Source organism: Etheostoma cragini, chromosome 11 (assembly GCF_013103735.1).
Source record: "Etheostoma cragini isolate CJK2018 chromosome 11, CSU_Ecrag_1.0, whole genome shotgun sequence".
Classification (NCBI taxonomy): Eukaryota; Metazoa; Chordata; class Actinopteri; order Perciformes; family Percidae; genus Etheostoma; species Etheostoma cragini.
In genome coordinates, this window is record NC_048417.1 from 7,055,493 (window position 1) to 7,075,571 (window position 20,079).

General features: G+C 39.7%; 2 protein-coding genes across 7 annotated transcripts in view; both read right to left on the minus strand.

Moving 5' to 3' along the window:
- The window catches only part of mphosph8 (M-phase phosphoprotein 8), a 24,853-nt gene continuing 4,774 nt past the window's right edge, over positions 1 to 20,079 (minus strand). For 4 of the 6 annotated variants that reach the window (XM_034886452.1, XM_034886453.1, XM_034886455.1 and 1 more), the window contains exons 3-9: positions 18,778 to 19,803; positions 18,187 to 18,283; positions 17,580 to 17,840; positions 17,045 to 17,167; positions 16,704 to 16,792; positions 11,296 to 13,456; positions 9,378 to 10,870 (exon numbers count right to left, since the gene is read on the minus strand). In XM_034886452.1, coding sequence (XP_034742343.1) covers positions 9,585 to 10,870; positions 11,296 to 13,456; positions 16,704 to 16,792; positions 17,045 to 17,167; positions 17,580 to 17,840; positions 18,187 to 18,283; positions 18,778 to 19,803 — 5,043 coding nt within the window. In that variant the 3' untranslated portion in view covers positions 9,378 to 9,584. Of the gene's footprint in view, positions 617 to 1,977; positions 2,062 to 3,093; positions 3,219 to 3,365; positions 3,518 to 3,796; positions 3,952 to 4,276; positions 4,364 to 4,459; positions 4,601 to 9,377; positions 10,871 to 11,295; positions 13,457 to 16,703; positions 16,793 to 17,044; positions 17,168 to 17,579; positions 17,841 to 18,186; positions 18,284 to 18,777; positions 19,804 to 20,079 lie in introns of those variants that run through there. The other 2 variants (XM_034886457.1, XM_034886456.1) reach the window with 2 other exon arrangements.
- ttf2 (transcription termination factor, RNA polymerase II) overlaps positions 12,479 to 20,079 on the minus strand; it is a 27,950-nt gene continuing 20,349 nt past the window's right edge. Inside the window, exon 24 of the mRNA XM_034886463.1 lies at positions 12,479 to 12,489. The gene's annotated coding sequence lies outside the window, so the exon portion shown is untranslated. The remainder of the gene's footprint in view (positions 12,490 to 20,079) is intronic.

Below are 20,079 nucleotides of genomic sequence, written 5' to 3' on the forward strand. Positions count from 1 at the left end.
TAAAAGTGATGGAAAATCCACTCTGTGTTCTTTGAATGCACTCCAAAACCTTGTCAAGCTATACACACATATAACCTAGCTAGGTCTACAGACAACACACGCATATATCATATCCACGCTGACAGAAGGTGGAACTTTGAGAAAGGCACAACCAGGGAGGGTTTCAGTTTTGGAAGTTACTCCAGAGAAAGAGGAGGGAGTTTTCTGACTGCCTCCTTACACCTGGAAGCAGCGTAGCGATGGTTTGACCAGCAAATGGGGTAACAGGCTGCTCGAGGTTTAATCAACAAGGTCTAGATCCTCCGATTTGCGCTCCACATGTACGCCGATGCAGAGAAGTAGTAGTGTGGACAGGACTCGGATGTTATCCATTTGAGAATTTGCACTGACGTCAGAGGAAGCCAGCTTTTAATTTCACTTCCCGGTGACAAGGACCCAACAAGCTCTTCCTCTCTTAGAAGACAATAAGTTTGGCAGATAATTTCAACTCCTGATCTGTATGTGTATGTGTGTGGAGGTTTGTTTTTTGTGTGTTTTGCCGTGTTGGCCAGGCGTGACATGACATTTGACGTGATCATTGCAGCTGGACTCTGTATGCACAGATTAGGAGTTTAACCTGAGGAAAAATGAACAAAAAGAACCAATTAGCACACTGTCAAAGGATTCACAACTGCTTCATTACAATAATAGTAGACCTTATTAGCCTCTGATAACAACTGAGGCAACAAAATGGGAAATCTGTTTTTAAAGATTGAAGATAAAAAAAAAAAACATGATCTTTTTAAAGATGTATGTCTTCTTGGGGCCACCGGCAGAGTAGAGATGTTGGAAAACAGTGAGTGACGGACTAACACAATCTTGTTTTTTAGTCTTTTCATGGGATGTTTTGAAAGAAAGAAACACAATTGTACCAGTTACATGCTTTAACATCATGCCATCATCACTGAACAGTTTAAGCCAAAATAGGCTTTGAGTACATATCATTCCAGGCTGGAACAATGACGTTTCCTCAGCAGTTTTCTCTTTCAGGACATCTCTTATCACTGGAAGGTTTCTGTAAAACTCACACCCTAACAATGTCTGAGACGCAGCATGAACAAAGAGGGCACACATATTTGTGGTAGCTATATAACGTTCAAGTGATGCTCCAGCCAAACACTGAAGATATTAGTTTGAGACTCTAAAAACCTCCAGGATCAAAAGTTTGCAGGGTGCTGTGTTGGCGTTCTGCTACAGGTACAGTTAAAGAAGATGAAATACAAATCCATAAAGTCTTCTTTGAGTAATCCACCGTTTATAATACTGTGAAACAGGATTATACAATTCCGTAAAGTTGCCACAGCAGAAAAAATAAATCCTCTCTCTACAATGGCAAGATAAAAAAAGTTAAAGTACATTGTTCATGTTACAAAGTGAATGGAACAAATCTACCCCTTTTCTGGCCAATGCACTGTATTCTTGAATTGCATAGTGTTGAAACAGGTTTAACTCTTTCGCAAAATGCAGCAGTCTAATTGAAATGAAAGAGGAGGCTGTTTTTTATTGACAAAGCGATATTGTCTTAACAGGACCTTTGTGAAGATGTGGTCAGCTTGGATTCATGTCTATTACATTTCAGAGAGAAAACAGAAAAAATAAAAATCAAACCCACTTAAATACATCACAGTACACACAGTGATTTTACTAAATTGTCCTCAGTTACTCTACAGGCACGTCTTCTGGCCTCTCTATGATCAAGAGTGGTCCTCTGCCGTAGCTATCTCATTTGGACAGTTGTCAAAGGAAACAGAGTACATTAATATCTTGATATTACTATTACCACAAACCTGTTGGCTAATGGATTTATTCTTTCTTTAAAAAAGGCTAAACGCTATAACGCTCAACCCTGAAAACCACCTTTAGTCTGTTTGATGGCCTGACTGGCAGCAGAAGCTTTCATGTTTAAAACGGTCTGTTATATTACTGCACTAGGGTCACCTTGGCTGTTGGGGCCTCTGCCAGACGTATGAAGAGTCTGTTGATGCCTGGAACCGGACTGAAGGAGTAGATGAAGTGACTATCCTGAATGTTTGAAGACAAAAATGAAAAAATAAGGAAAAATAAGCAACAACTTATAGTAACTCTGACGTACATGCATACACAGTTTCCTGCAGTGTTGTAGACCACATCATGACCAAGACCAGAGTGTGTTTAGACCACACTGCATGACACACGATAAAAATGTGGAACAGGACAGAACGTATCAAACAATTATTCAATGCTAAAGTCTTCCCTTTTCTTAAACATTATAGTTACTGTTTTTATAATATTATTTTTTTCTGTTGTTTTTAGAACTAACACGCCTTATATAGCCGTCTCAGTCAGCCTTGCATTGTTTTCTCGTGGACGTGGTTTTGCCTGTGAACTCTTTATGGTTCAGGTGGCCACATTTTATTACCAAAGATTTGGCTGACATCGCCTCCCAGGCAGCCATTGCCTCCTCTCTTTTCTCACATGTTCCTTTCTTGGAGTGCGTGTGAAAGGGGTACTGGGACGGGTGACAAATTACAATGAATCAAGGTATTTTTTGCATTTTAAGTATGGAGTTATAAACCCAATCCCAGTAATGATATTAAAAAACAGACAATGCACAGGTAAGTTAGTGATTTCTCCGCAGTTGGGGTCCTGAAATCAAATTCCAAGTCCTCTTTGTCAGAAAACAAGATAAAAATGAGTAAAAAAAATGCAGCCAATTCGGAGACGAGATCTTCAAAACGTGGTCCCGAGACCAATATTTAATACAACACTGGTTTGCTTTGAAACACTTGTGCAGGTTTAAATATGAGGGTATGAGGGTAAATAGCTACTGGGTAAATAGCTACTAGAGAAAAAATAACCACAGTGAGTAGTATCAATATGGGGTTTGATATAAAGAAAATCTTATGGATTTAAGAACGTTTTTTTAATGTTTCCCACTTTTGATCGGCAGCTTTTATTTTACCCATTTGTATTTTATCAGCCTAGTTATTTTATTGGTTTCAATAAACCACTTGGCATATATGGCTTTTAGCTAAGTGCTGTGTATTCGAAATGTTGTTTTTGTTGGGAACAAACCAGGAAGATGGGCAGCTGGAACTTGTCGTTGAGCACCACGGCGTGAACGCTGCAGGGTCCGCAGAGTCTGGCTGTGATTTCATTCAGGAAGTTGGCGTGAAAAATGAAGAGAAGGATGCCCGAGCCTAGAATAGGAGGGAGGGACAGAGATGTTGTGGGAAGGGAAGTGAAGGTTAAAAAAGGTAGAGAGAGTCTGACTAGGTTGTTTATTTTGAAATGAAACCAACTGGTAACAGAGTGGATGATCTCCAAATTGAAAGATTGTGGTTTACCCTCTGGTTGTGGCTGGGACTTGAAGCCAAACTCCAGGGAGAAGTCTGGTCCCTCACAAAGCCTGTGGCAGGCAAGAGGGAAGACGGGCTCCAGCAGCACCAGACGAGACTCAAAGTATGCTCGAATGCAGTCCTCCGCCACACTGGACAGTCTGAGGGACAGGAGAGAAAAACAGTCCGAATGAGTTTATAGGCAAGATGCATGAGAATACAGGCTGGATAGAACACAAACACACACTAAAAGTCAATTTTAAACTGCTGTTTAACCAAATGCTTCTATTGTTAATGGTCTGTATTTGCAATAACGTGCTGTGTGGCATCAATAAAGTATTTGTCTCTCCTCCAACACACATGGTCTCTCAAATCCATCTGTAGACTCCATCCCTTCCCCATTAGTAGTCAGTGTTGAGGGAGCTGTGGTAAGCACTCACATGCTGATGTGGTCCTTGATAAGGTCGCACACCATCAAGTTGTTACCGAGCTTGGCAAAGTACATGGCTGCGGTCTTGTTTTTGGACACAATGTTGCAGTCAGCTCCATACTCCAGCAGGAGGCGCACTACGTCAGCATTCCCTCTTTTGCATGCCTGATGTGAAGAACAGGAAAACATTTACCAACACGTGTGTCCCATGTATCAATCCTACCACACTCAGGGTAAGAAGCCTGAAGGATTATTAAATGTTACTCAAGTAAAAGAATTGTTAAACATTTAAGGAAATACTACTTGCTTTCTTGAAAAGAGTTAGATGAGAAGATTGTTACTACTCTCTATACTACTCTGGGAGTGAAACTGATTCTCATCATCATTATCACCCCTCATCTAACTGTCAGCAAGAAAGCAAATAAGCATTTTCCCAAAATGCTAATTTAACAATCTGCTTCGGAGGATTGTGTTTGAAGTACAGCATTACCCTCATCAGTGCCGTCTCCCCATTTAGCGTCTGAGCGTTGACGTAGGAGCCAGCCTCCAGCAGTATAGCAACAGTTGTCAAGAAATTCTGAGGATGAAAATAAAAATATAAAGGTGTGAGAAGATATGAAATACAGTGGACAACATCATAGTAAAATCCTCATCTTGGGGGAGGGGCTGTTACCTTTTCAGCCGCATGCATCAGCGCTGTGGTGCCGTTCTTCTGTCGTCCATTCACCCTCACCCCCTTCTTTATCAGCAACCTGAGAATGTCGTCCTGTCCCCCCGCTGCAGCCAGCATGCTCAGGGACATACCGCTGACATCCTGCGGACAGGCAGACAGATACAAAGCTACAATGTCACAGACGAAGGGGGTAGAATAAGCAGCTTCTCACTGATCTACTGTGGATTTGCAGTTTGTATTGTATGCTGAAAAGAGAGAAGCACTAAATCTTAAACCTAAAAAATTCTGGGTTTTTGAATTACTGCGATAGAACATTCTTCATACAACTCAACAGTAGCAAACAACATGCAAGCAAGATCATTATTTTGTATACATCAACTATAACACTTTTGTAAGATACAAAATGTAAATTTTTGTCTTAAGCTATTAAGCACAACTTTAGTTCAGCACTTGCAGATGTTAAAATACCATGCCAACATGCATAATGCAGTGAAGTTATAACTCACTTCACTGTTTGAAGACCTCATAGTTTACTATCGTATCCGAGGAAGAATTTGCGTTTGTCAATCAGCTTTTGTACAAGATTTATGGTTCCCGAAAATCCTAAATATTCTGTCTGTATTTAAATATTTTTCCATAAGTCCCTCAGCAGAAAAATCCTCATGCAGTTTGTCATACATATCAAATATCCAAATAAAATATTGTTCTCCCCTTAATCCCCTTTTCTAAACTTGCCTAGCCTTTGCAGTGTTTTGGGGGGCAGGAGACAATCTCATTTGACATTGGGCCAGAGGCCTTTTACACCCTGGACATTTCAGTCTATCATGGCAGACACTTCAACCATTCAGACACATGTTTATGTCTACAGGAAAATGTGAGGGGACTGTGCTGTCAACACTGCGCAACCCCTAACTATAGCTATCTATCTATCTATCTATCTTACATTTGTATATTTCCCTATAGCACAAAGGAACAACTTAATGTTTGTGATGGAAGATCAATACTAACATTGACTCAACCATTACTTGGTCAGCTGTGGAGATTTTTGTTTGTTTGTCAAAAAGGTGAGAATACTTACTGCCTTTCTACTGTAGCTAATATTTTAGTTGAATGTGGCTTAAAAATCAATACTACAATTGCAAATTGAAATCTACTAAATATAGTGTATTTTGGCACTTCATAAACCTAAAAGTCTGACAAAGCAGATAAAAAAAAAGGTAAAAACATTAACATCAAACCTTGCAAAAACAAAGTATTTTTCATTACACCAAAATCTTCACATTTCAATTCAATAAGCATTTTATTGTACAAGCTGAAGTTATAAGTTACTTACAATACTTGATAAGAACATAATTACAACAGGATAAAGAGTAATACTACTGCTTATACAATAGCAATATAGGAAAGTTATCCACAGAGAAAAAGAAACATTACTTTGCAACATCAAACAGCGAAGATAGTGTCAGACCTGTAGACCTTGAAGAGATTTATTTGCCAAACAAAAAGTAAACTCAACACATTTATAACCCCTTCTGAAGGAAGCAACTTCACAAAAAAACAGTTTGCCATTGGTGTGAATGAGTTACGGTGCATTCAGACAAAAATTTAAATAAAATAAAAAGCAATCCGGCATTGGCGCAGGGTTGGGAGGCAGGGGGAGTGTCAATGAAACGGCCCATTTGTGTGTGGCCCTGCTGTGTTCTCTTGCCCTCAAGTGCATCACAAGTAGAACTTATTGTTCACAATTACACTTCACTTAAGGGAGCGTTTTTACACAGGAGGGGGAGGGGGGGGAGGGAGAGAGAGAGACAGAGAGAGAGCAGACAAATGAGACAGCAAGTGCTCGTTGTCGAGCCATTACCCTATTAACCCTAATTCCCGGGCAGCTCAGTGCTTGTGTTTCGTTGTTTTTACCCTCATTGTTTAAAAACTTTCTTGTGGCAGATATAAGAGCAGTGATTTTTCCTTTTAATTGTATGGGATTCTTACACTGCCTTAAACCATAGCTCTTCACACACACAATATGATTTCCGCTTACACGATTGACTACTGCAGCGTGATGTTGGGTTGCGTTTTTCAAAAGTTGAGTCGGCCTCAACTTTTTGCCACAGGTCCGCTGCGTTTTTTAGTGTGTCCCTCTGGCAACCCCCAACAACCTCCATTAAAAGTGAATTAAGAGACCTGTTTGTTGCTTTCTGAATGCGGCCATAAAATGGGTTTTCTGATGTCTGACACTAATGGATTTGAAATGAAAGGGCGACAACGCAAAATCGTTGACAAACAGCAGTGCTATCTGGAACTCTTAATCAGAACTTTAGTTCATTTTTAGGGTTTGCTTAAAATGAAGTGTGCAATTTTTGTTGCAATTTCTAAACTGCTTTTTCAGTTAAAGGTGACAATGCTTGGGACATTATGAATTAAGTTAAATCTTGACCTTCTCATCCACAGTGAATTCAACTTTTTAATTTACTGTTTAGGGTCTGGTACACAAGATTATACCACTCTATACCCACTTCTATATTTAAATGTATTAACTTTTGGAATGACGATTTACTTGTAAAAAAACAAAATCTGCTTACTATGGCATAGTAAGCAGTTTTTGTTTTTTACAAGTAAAGTCTAACACACAGTAACTATGCTGTGTGTTAGATGTGATCACATCCATAGGAAAAAAATACAATCAAGCAAATAATCAAAAGAAGGCCATCAGACCTTGGCAACTGGGTATAAATGTCACAAACATCCACATCTTAAAAAGTATTTTGCAATGTAGTGTGTTTACCTTAAATTAAAGTATATCAAATATGATAAAGTACTTAAATGTTATACAGAGTTGCTGTATAGTGATACAAAAATACAACCATACTTTTTGGCAGCTAGTTGATACACATGGACAAAAACTTAAATGAAGATAATGAACATTTATCAACATAATTTTCAAAGAAAAAATGTATTTCATAATTAAGGAGGTATACACACGGAGCTCCTAACCGTCTAACATCAGCAAGGAAGGAATGCCATCACTGCTGCAGGCTATCAGGCACCATCTACAATATAGGCGGCTGGCTAAAGCAAGAATACAGTACACTTGGACCAGGCATTTGGGAATCATGTAAAGCAAGTCTATGCACGTCTACAGTATCATGTTGGCGGGACTGGATGCAAAGATTTGTTGGAAGGTTTTTGATCATGATCATCACCATTAATATCATAAAAATGCTACTGAAAACAGTAGAGGCAGAAAGATAGATAGGTGTCTCAGAAAGTTTTTAAGTAATAAAAACCAAAAATCCTTTCGGAAATGTACAGTGACTGAGGCTACCTTTGCTCAGTGCTAATGGGAAACATCCAGGGGTCTCATTTATAAAACCTTAGATCCTTACTAAAAGTGTATGTACTCCCAAAAGCCAAAAATGGCGTACTCCAAAAACAATTCAGATTTATAAAACCGTTCGCACGCACATCTGTAAGCAATGTTTCCTTTATGAATCTCAGATTACTTACAAGTGTGCGTACTTGAATCCGCCACTTATTTTGCCCTGTACACGCCCATTTTTAACAATAAATAGTCAACGCAAAGCACCTGTGAATGCTGATAAGTATGTTAATGGCCCCCAGCAATATTTTTAGTTACAACAATTTGTGATTGTTAACATCTTGCCAAAAGCACAGCATCAACTATATCCCCCACCCAGATACAATTTGAAGATGAAAGCCTAATAGGAAACACACTTTTCTTCATGCAGGAACACCAACAGTATTAAAGTTCGGACTGATAACGAGGACATTGGGTGTAATGATTGCGCAAGAACTCATATTAACGGATGTGTTTTCTGACTTTGACATTTGATTATTTATGCACAGTATTAAAGGCGGACTTTTAGTTATTTACACTGTTTTCTGCAGTTATCTAATGGTAGGGTTCACGTGTTTTATCTGTTTTTATTTTTTAACAGTTTTTTTAACTGATTTTGTGTAAAGCACTTTGAATTGCCCTGTTGCTGAAATGTGCTGTACAAATAAAGCTGCCTTGCCTTGCCTCGCCTAGGGTATGCTATCATGTATTCCATGGAGTTGGGCCATTTCATCCTCCTGCGCTCTGTAACGGACAATGTGGCGGCGAGACAGCGTCGATTAAATATTAAGAAAAAAAAATTTGATTTAAGATTTTAGAAGGTGTTTATGGAACAAATATAACTCAGTACAAGTGCAAATTACACTATTGGATTTATCTTCACAATATTGTGGATGATATGGAGAGAAAAAACGTGTGTGAGAGATCAATACTTGAAAATATTAAGAGTAATCATTATTCCCACGTTTACTTTCTGCAGTCTGATCAGATCAGATTACCACCTCACCATCTGTGTCGCCAATTCCCATTGTCTCCAAAATGTGCGTATGCATGGGTCAGAGTTTGCGCGGAGGACAGCACATTCTCCCGCCAAGTTTGTTTTTGATAAATCACAACCTTTGCGTGTGAAATGTCTTACGCACATTTTCAGCCCCGTTGTGTGCGTATGCCTTGTTTATAAATGAGACCCCTGGTCACACATTGGCTGGGGAGTCCCAAACAATTCAGCCATTCCTTTCACCTTTTTATTTTTTTAAATAAACTATGAAAGCAGTTTTGGGTGCCAAAGCCAATGACTGGTGGAAAGTTACAAATCCTAGCTAAATGAGGTTCATATTTACTAAATTATCACATCTAAATTAGAGTACTTTAGATGTAAATACTATATTTGACTGTGAAACATGTGTATATGCAACCAAACCATATACAACCATTAATAGCCTTTTCTGAGCCCAAGCTACAATACAATAGTCCTTTGTATTACCAATTTCATGTATATTCATGCGACAGTATGCCAATAGCTTGGTCCGGTGGACTTGATTCCGGATACTTCAAGTCCTTTCCAAAAAGTGTGATAAAATGAATGGCAAGGCAGTCTGTAATTGTCAAGATCCGCATGGCTACTGAAACCATGGTTCACTGACAGATTCACAGCCACTTAATTCTTAAGCCCCATATATTGTGAGGTTCAAAGCACGGACCCCGCACATCTATAAAATCTCCCAGATCACTTATTTTAACACTTATTTTTTGGAAGTCCATTACAAATATTTACAGGGACAGATAAACAGGACCATCCCAATCCGTGTTTGGATTATTATGAGTTTCTGGATCCTGACCTCCACTTTGTTTGGTGGCAACAACATGCCCTCTTCTTTTCATTGACTGAATTGCGTTATGTACAAAATATTTGACTTCCCTCCATGTTCTGGTGTTCAAGGCAGGTTCAGCAGCTAAACATGCATCACAATCCTTTTTGCCTGGCACTTTGACCAGTTTACACAAGTCTCCAAACTGACGCCTCACTGCAGCCTGTTCCTCCTCACTCCACAACCTCTTGTTTCTCTTTTGAGGCTTGACAGCTGGAGTAACTCCTTTTCCTGCAGCAGACATAGTTTCCTGTACAAGAGGTGTTCTGTCAAGAACACTAGGTCTATGGATTGTTGGGACAACCTGTGCAGTTGTAGGGGCCCTACATGGGGATGAGCCTGTGGGGTAGGCTGGTGCACTTGAATGGTTCAGAGGTGTGAATGAAGAAATGATAGGCCTACTTCTGTCATTTAGTGTTGAGAATTCAGGGACCATTGGTGCACTTGTAGTCAATGGCGTGAATGTAGGAATCATTGAGGTGCTTGGAGAAGTAAAGGTGGCAAAATTAGGAATCATTGTTGAACCCGTTGTGTCCTGGGGTATATACACAGAAGATGGTGGCATAATTGTGGCATTCTGTGTATAAGGAGACAATGGCATAATTATGTTGTTCTCTGATGTGTAAGAAGGAGGCATAAGTGCATTTGTAGTGTTATGTGGAGTAAATGTAGGAACCACTTGTGTATCCGTTGCATTCAGTGGTGTGAAGGTAGAAATCAACGGTTGACCTGCATGGATCATGTTTGTACCAGTAGAACACAAGGATGCATATGTTGAAGTCATCTCTTGGGGGAAGTTGGTTGAAGCCATTGTCATACAACAATGTGAACTTTCTCTCAGGTGATCTGGATGCACTGTTGTCAGACTACAGACGATGTTTGAGTCTTCTATATCTTTCTCTGTGGTTTGCACTCCAGCTTTTGGATGCAATGGACTCCCATTTACATTTCCTTCGGCATGATGCTGGTTATTTCTCCTTCTTATTGTCTGTAGAGTGTTGTGTACATAGTTTTTTACATCTGTCCAAGATCTTCCACCAAGATCTGGTTCAGCAGCTATGCAAGCATTGCACTCCTTTTTACCTGGAACCTTCAACCCTGTGAAAAATTCACTCAAGTAATGCTTCACTGCAGCCTGCTCCCTCTCATTCCAAGGTCTTCTCTTTAAAGCGACCTTCTGCACAGTTCCTAAAAAGATAAAGAGTGTATCATGGTTATATAAGTGAAATAAGAATGCTGTATTCTCTCAAATTAAAACTATAATATGTTAACTTCAGAGCTTGACAGTTCATTCTTGAAAAAGCAAGATTTGTTGCATCAGCTGCTGTTTCAAAGAAAGCTTGACTTGTCTAAAGCTTCAGAACAAACAACTAAGTAGACCATGAGTGGAGACTGTTTTGTCAAGTCCTGAAAAGGAATTAGAAAAATTGAAGTTTGAACTGAGAAAACTTAATATCCTGATGAAGATGGGTGATAAAGTTCAAAGTTCCAGAGCAACTATGTGATCTTAGAGTGGAGATTTCTGTCAAACGTTGGCTACACATTGAAAGCACTTTGTAATTAAAGAACACATTCATGCAAAAGGATCTTAAGGAGAAAAAAAAGTTACTCACCATCACTTGCAGTGCTGGGTAAATCTGATGGCAGTGTTCGATCCATCTTGAGAAGTTGTTTGCTCACTTCCTCCAGCTGTGATGCATTTTTTGAGAGGCTGTAACACTCCTCGCTGCTCTTTCCTAAAAGCTTGGCCACTTGATCTACTTCACCTTCACTGAGGCTCATTAGCTGCCAGCAGCTGGCAATTTGCTCTCTTAATGATGAGGATAAGAGTGCATCTGGGTTTTTAACTCCACATTCCATTGCAGACCTTCGGAAACAATCCAATCCTCTGATGAAGGATGGACCTTCAGTCCGTGCAAACAGGTATGGGTTTGTTTTTGACACACCCGCCTGTTCTCGACTTTCAACGAGTAAGTCAATTGACAAAACCATCCTTTCCGTTAGCATAACCAGCATGTTCCTTCCGTACTGACCTTCTAGTTCTAACCTGGTGAAACGGCTACCAAGGTCAAGCTCCAATTTTGTGCTTTTCCTTATTTGATCTGCTGAGGGCATAAATGTTCCCCTACTCTTTTTACAAGTGTAAGTTTGCAAGAGCATTCTACCAATATTTCCTACCCTTCCTCTGTTAAACAGACACACATCTGCCAGAGTGGCCTCACTGAGCTTTTTCCATGTTGACAAATTAGGACTTTCTTTCAAATCCTGCCTAGCTTCCTCTTCTTCCCCTGAGATAAACTTGTGGAGTTTTATCAAATCTTCTGTCACAGTTGATTTGTCTACTTCCACTTTCTTGACTTCTTGCTTTAGCGATAATGCAAGTGCTCTGCGAGAAAAACACTCACTCCATTTTGTATCAAGAAGTTGTATGAACTTTTTCACTTCACTTTCAGTTTCCCTGTCCTCTGTCATGCGACTTTCCCCAAAAGCTATTTCCGCAGCTCGTTTCAAAGAGTAGCCAATCTTTGTGACAAGGGAAACGGTTTTAAACTTACTGGAACTGGGGTCAAAACCACTAGCTTTTTTGGCCCCTTCAATGGCCAATTCAAATTTGGATGGTAGACATATTTCATGCAAGTACTTCACGCTCCTGTCAAGCTCATTTACAGCCACCACGAATCTGCCCAGTTCCCTCATCTTTTGTGCAATATAAGCAAACTGGGACTTGTCATGGTCATACTTAGCAGACAAGGCATTGCCAAATTTACAAATAAGTGGGTCATTTCTGATGTGCCTTGAGATGTCATCTTGATGCATGATGTGAATAATTTCCTCACAGCCTCCTGTTAAGAACTCTGACATTGGAAGCAGCCGGGAGGCAGCACTGTGGACTCTACTTCTTTTTGTCCCATCGGACAGTTTCTGATCTCCTTTTTTGGCCTTACACGACCGCTCATGTCTCCACAAATCGGTTTTGCGATAAAAAGCAAAACAGTGCTGGCAAGGCAGGAAGTCACGAACTGATATGCTAGGATTTTTAACCTGTTTTTTGGTCACAATTTCCCCTTCACCACTTTTGAGAACATGGCAATTATGTTCATAATCTCCTTTATTGCGAATTTGGTCAAGCAAAGACTGTCTAACTTTGGAACCTTTAGGAAAGTGTATTGCATGGGCAACATCTATTTCCTCTGAATGTTTCTTTTCCAAGTGCTTTGCAAGTTGGGTAAAAGCCATTTTGCAATATAAACAGAAGTGCTTTTTCCCTGTCTCTTTTCTCTCATCATCCACTGTGCTAGGTATTGTTTCAAACACTTTCTTACAGGTCCTTGAGCTGCATCGTGTTGGTTGTTTGTTCTCTACAGTTTTCTTGCTGCGCCGTGATTGCCTTTCAGGAATCTCCTTTGTGCCCGACTCAGAGAGAACTTGATCTGTACCATCTGACTGACCTGCCATCATTTGCTCTGCCTCATCACTTAAGTAAATAGCTTCTCCAAGGGACCTTTGCGCGTCAGCACCCCTTTGTTCCGTTTTGTCATCGTCCCCTGTCAGCCTGTCTTGCTCAGTGTTAATACCGAAAAGGCCGCTTGGCATTTTTTCACCGTCTTTTGTACAATCCAAATCTTGTTGGATGTTTCCTTTTACTCTTGGAGTACCCTCGTCATTTCTTGTACTGTCAAGGTTAGAAGTCAACCTAAGAGCATTGCTCGAACTTCTCTCTTCAATCAAGCGCCTCTCTCCTTCAATTGACCCCGTCTCACCAATAGTACAAGCCTGTAAAAGAACAAGCATATGTAAGACTCATTGCCAAATCAGACTCATTATTGACTGAATTATTTGATTGAGCGAACTTAAAATACGCTCTGATAAAAATGTAGGGAAAACAAAATAAAATAAAAGTTAAATTTTGGTTTGCATTTCTGTTAAGTGGTGGTGATAAGTTTGAAGACTTTTCTTTTTGTATCTTTTTCAACATTCTTTGCACATTTTTTAAACGGATCAGCACCTTGGCAATGCCCCACCAAGATCCAAGCTCATTCAAACAGAAGTCAATGTGATGGCCACACATCACTTTTTAGCCCAACATTGGTATCAAAAAAACCTTGACACCTCCCATGTCTCCAGTACAAAAACCACATGTGACCCATTCGAGAACAGTTAATGGCTTTATTGGATCAATCAGCGTTTTGACATTGTAAATGTCTAAGCAAGTATATGTAGTCATGGGGTGTAGGATGAAATGCTACATGGAAAAAAAACTAAATATGTACTAATACTACACTTGCATTCATGGCTTGCAATCAAAACATTTTTTTTTTTTACTTTTGATGCCATATACAAAAGGTTTTGGCTTAGCGTAGCTGTGTTTTCCCAGTAAAATCTATAAAACTTGTGACAAGGTACAGATGCCAAACATGGGAACATGGTGTTCAACCATTCACATAATATTTAAGGAACATTATTTAGAGGTTATGTATGCTGTAAATGATTGATTAATTGATAAGATAAAGTCTTAAGTGGGAATACATATTATTTACTAATGCATGCCGGGTGCACATGTTGTGCTATGACCATGATGATGAAACATGTTCTGAAAGCATTTTCAGTATGTACCTGCTTCAAAGGGTTCATCTTGTCCCATTAATTAATGTGTTCTTCTTCCATTGGTGTAATCACTGCAAGGGAAGATAACACCACAGTCTCTAATGTGCACAAATTATGATGAGTATCATGATGGATTAATAATATTAGGTCCAAATGACTATAGTTCATACATTGAAGAGCAATTTTAAAACCATGTTGTTGTTGATATGATAAACTAGCTTAACTTTAGCTCTTAACAGCAACAAGTTATTAGAGCAAAGCACATTTCATGTCAGTGGAGATTTTTGTTAGCTTTTTAAATATTCTAAAACAATACAGTTAAGGTTGAACGTTAGCAACATGGCCCTTTAGCTTTCAATACATTATAGGTATAACTTTTAAAACCTACCAATTACCACAAAATTGTTCTTGCTTCATAAACTACAAACAAAAGTTGCTATCAAACTAAATCACTGCAATAACAAAACATAATTACACTATTACAACATCGCTTAACATGTATCATGTATTAATTTCCATTAAAAATGAAAGTATTTGAGGCCAGACTCTTACCTGGGTTTGTTTCAGAAGCAAAGGTGCTTTGGACTTGTGAAAAACATCTTGAGGGGTTGTATTATTAGTAGTTGTGAAACAGTTGGGCTGTGGATGTAGAACTTAAGACAGATTCCTTGATGCAGTTTTGAAAAAGAATTTTTAATTTAACAGCGCTTTATTGGTCAATGATTAAGATCCTTTGAATGTGATGGATTGAAATGATCTATGCCAGATCATGTGGCTTAAGTCAGGAATGTTAATGGTTCAGTATCTTCCATTACTAATGATACAAGTGTGTAAATTGTAACATTTATTACAAGGTTTCCTGAAATAAGAGGTTCCATAAGTCTAAATTTATTGCAATCAAATCGACGATGATTCTATATGAGTCAGACAAAATGTCTACATGCATCTCTCATCTGAAACATGTTTAAAGTTTGTGCTCAAAACAGCTTAAAAAAAAAATAAAGGCTCACATGGAGACATTATTCATGGAAATAAAAAAATTGCCAGACAACCACTGTTTATGTAGAGTGCTTCTCAAATATTCTTTACAATGTTGCTTCTCCTTCCACAAAATAAAGAATAAGAGATAATATAGAGCGAGCGGGTCATTATCGCAAATTAAACCTTGAGCAGGGTAATGCAGGACCTTGGCGCAAAGCTTAACATTATCACACTTATTACACGGCTACTTACTAAAGAAATCAATAATTTGACCAAAAAATATTTAAAAGTGATTTCATGAAAATAACTATACATAACTCTTAAATGTTTCTAAACCTGACATTTTTCCTCTGATGTTCATAAATGACCTGTTACAGCAAACAAGACAAAGGGAGAATGCTCTTTTATATAGTGTTTATTAGGGATGACCCAATTGTTCAAACATCGATCATTATTGGTTGATATTTACTAAAAAAGTGTGACCGGGTGCTCAACATTAATCTCTTCTAGGGCTGTTGCGATATGGAATAAATGAATAATCGCATGATAAATAAAAAGGAGCTGGATTAATTTCTCCGGCTGCCATTCTCTTTCTCTCTCTCTCTCAGCATAACGAGGAGTAAACCCTTGTGTCAGTTACTTGACAGCGGCATGGTCTGTGTGTGAGGAGGTGGAACTCCTGCCGTAGCCTACTACAGAGTGCAGCAAAAAAGCTGCGTAAGGAGAAAACGCTAGTTGAGAGTTGTAGGAATAAAAAGAAAAAGAAAAGAAGATGGAATTGGTTTCAACGCGACAGCAACTGTTTGGGAGCACTTTGGATTCAAACCGAATGACCATGGTGAATCAATTAACTTGAGCTAGTCTGAGCCGAGCTGATTACTACACACAAGTTAATCACTTGGCCAAGAGCCTGTGCTAGCCTGTGCCTGTTCATGTGAAGTAAAGTCCTTTCGCGGCTGCCTCCCACCCACCTTATTGGCCAGGAGAATCGAGTATTCAACAAAGCTGTGTATTGAGACATTTTAATGTCAGTTAATGAATTTTTAAAGCATAGTGCCTGGCTGGGCATGTATTTAACCCCATTAGTGACATACACACACACGCACACACACAGACACACGCAGGGCAACCAAGGTGCAAGTTTTAAAATTTGTCATATGTGATTTTGTCTTGAATCGAGGGCGCTATTTCAATATTTATTCTCTTTAATGATTGTGTGTTAATCTGTGTCTTCAACTTTTCCTCTTATTCCTTGCTGCTGCAACAGTGGGAATTTCCCCATTGGGGGATTGATAAAGGATTTGGAATCAAGAAGCCTTGAGCTATACTGTATGTTAATCAAAAATGTTGTGGAACAAAATAAAATAAGGCACAAGCTAGTCTGCAGATAAAAATTCTAATGGTTTGGGTGAATGGTTATATAAAATGTACATACCTCTTGGTCCAGATTGTAGTCTTCTTTGGAATTGAGTGCCAATTTTACAGCCATGTAATCTCCACTTTTCACAGCATCCCGCAACTCACCTGACAGACACAAGGCATAGTTTCAAGAGAGTATTAGATTTCCCAACAAACACATATTGGACAAAATATTGAAATGAGCCATTTATCATCATGTATTGCCTGCTCTGCAGTAAAAAACGAGCTGGTGTTTGAGAAATGTCCTATAGTCACACCAATCGCTTAATAGCGTAACAGAGTCTACATTTTTAAAAGAAGCCAAACGTGTTCTGTTTCAGTATTCCACAGCACACACACTGGAATAAAAATACTCACTGGGTGACAACGGTGGACCTGACAGGATCTCATCTTCCCCGTTCAAATGTTTCTGGAAGTCATCCAAAGTCATCCAGTCCAGGTTAAGATCCATTCCTAGATTCAAAGTGGCTTGGCCTTTGTCTGTAAAACACAGAATGCAGAGAAAGATGCTTTATTAGTTGGCAGGCTGAAACCTTTCATACAGCAACTCAAAGATGTTGCTCATACGTGTTTTAAACCTCAGTCAGTGTTTGTCGTAGTAAAACAGTAGTAGTTGTAGTTATTTCTTTTTAAGGATTATTTTTGGAGGAATTTTTAAGCCTTTATTATGCAGGACAGCTGTCGATCTGAAGGATGAGATAAAGGGAATGACATAGGTTGGAGTTGAACCTGCAGCGGCTGCCACAAGGACTGAGTCTTTGTATGTGGGGCGCACGCTCAAACATATGACCTATCTAGGTGCCCCGGTAAAATGTAAAATTTGAGGTTAAACAGCTTCATATTTGGAAGCATCATACCACAGCATTTGTTCAGTGGTCAATCAGAAACATACCAGATTTGTCAGCGCCCTCTGGTGGGTCCTGTGGGTCCTGACTGTCATCACATGCCATGAAGAGTCTGGGCTCACTGTCCTCTCTCCTCTTTCTCCTGTCCTCTGTTGGGGTCTTCTTCTCCCTGCCGGGCCGCTGGGCCTCTTCTGGCCTCTCCTTCCTCTCCCGGGAATCTTCTCCCGGCTTCTGCATTGCTGTAGACTCTTCTGTCTCCCTCTCGTCACTGTCCAGGCTAAAGCCGTAACTCTGGCCGGGTCTGGAGACTAAAGGGAGGACCAGATAAGTGGTCATATTTCTTTGGAGTCAAAAAGACAGCCTTTAACAAAATACTGTTGACAAGAACATCTCATATTGTCATCTCCTTATGAGTGAGCAGTCATGAACTTCAATATTTACATATTCAGGGTAAAAACATAATTTCCTTGTTGCTATAATAAAGATTCAATCGCACCTAGACACCGTTTTTACCTGGAGTTAGGTTGGTCTTTTATGTGGAGTCAATTTAGGTTGATGTTACTATGTAAATGTTCAAACTAAGAACATCAATAACTAAAATTAAGAAAAAAAAAATGTAAATGCGATTTGTCTGTACTCGTGTGTAATGCATACCATCTGATTGCTTGGTCTTCTCCATCTTCTCAGGTTCTGGTTTCTGAGCTGAAGACTCTTTGGCCGTCTTCGAGATCTTCTCAATCTTCCCTATTAGCTAATGTTGGAATAGGAAATTACAATGTTAACATCTTGTAGTATTCACTGTAAAACATTGAGCAGCAGGGTCCATCAAACGGGGCAAACATTAATAGCGGCTAAGGAAAATGAAAGGTTCACCATTTGACACAAGCCTTGTTTATTCGAAAAAAAATAGCAAGTCGTCAATGAGTGAATACTTTTGACACTCGAAAACTACATAGTTTTCCTTTTTTAAATTAACAGTATAGATACAATTTTGTATAACGCAAAAAAACATGTATCTTCACTTACAGTTAAAAAGTTGTATGTGCAGTCTCACGTTACCTTACACAAATCTTGAAACATGAATGCATGAGCTAGGTGTGCCTAGAAGACGAAATAGGCTCCAACTAAGCAAACCAAAGACATGATTTCTGCATTTTTCTCAAGTTAAATCAACATCTGTCCTATTTTCATTTCCAACATTTTACATCATATGATGGACAAATGAACATAGCATTAATACTGGACCTTTGTGGGTTTGCTGCTGATCTTCTCTGCGGCGGGCTGATGCACTGGCGGCCTGCGGGGGGCCCTGTCCTTGGCCTCGCAGGTTAACAAGAACTTTTCAAACAGATTAGTGGAGCCTGTGGCATCTTTCTGTCCCAATACCTCCTCTTTAGTCACCTCATCCTCCTTCAGCTTGGTGCTGCTAGCTGCGGTGACCGAGGACGAGGAGGACGAGGAGGATGTGGAGGAAGACGGGACTTTGGGTGGTGCTGACGTGCTCTCCTGTCCTTTGCTCTTGGCCTTCTTGTGTAAGGTGGAGCTATCACTGGAGTCTGAGTGTAGAGCAGCATCCTCTTTGACTTTAGAGGTGAGGTTCTTTAGTTTCTGGAGGCTGCTTTCTTTCTGGGTGGCATCTGGCTTTTTGCTCTTTTTGTCATGGATGAGATCCTTAATGCCCTGCAGCTTTACTTCCCACTTCCCTTTCTTTGGTTTGCCTTTGTCGTCCAGACAGGGTTTTTCGGCTGACTTTACCACAGCATCCGTTGATGCAGTATCGTCCATTGGGGACTCTGACAAGCTCAGGTCATCTTCTAGAGGTGCAGCGGCCTCGTCTTCAGAGGTTTCCGTCTTTCTTTCTTTCTTCACTTTCTTTTTCTTCCCCTCCTCTCCCTTTTCTTTCTTATGTTTTCCTCCGTCTTTCCCCTTTTCCTTCTTGTGTTTTTTGGAGGGAACAGGCTCATCGTCCTCTTCATCAGAGTCTACCAAACGTTTTTTTGAATCAGTCTTTTTCTCCTTGAGAGGAGAGGGTGGAGTTGAGGCTCTCTCCTCTTCTTCGTCTTCATCATCTGTCTCAGGTGCTGGTAGAGGCCTGAACTCCTCCTTTCGTCTGTCTTTCTTCTTCTTCTTTTTTGGAGTTGGTTCCTCCTCTTTTTCCCGTACTTTTGTCTTTTTCTTTTTCTTGATGGCCTCCTCAGTTGGATGGTCTTTGCCCTCACTTTCACTCTCAGAGTCGGCATCAAAAACGTCACTCTTTGTAGGCAGTGGTTTCTAATGGAACGGAACAAGCAGTGGCACATTTTTAGATTATAGTATTGTAGTATGTCTAGAAAATTCAGCTGTGAGTTTTGCAACCAACCAAAATACAGGTTGATCATGCCAACAAGTTCTTTTAAGTCAGTATCAATCAGTATTAATATTTTGGTCCATACAGTATCAGTAGTATTCTGTAGGGCTGAAACGATCCCTCGAATAATTTGATTACAAAAAAGGCTTTGCCTCAAATCTTTGCTAAATCAATGTCACTAACCTCCACACGGAGGATTA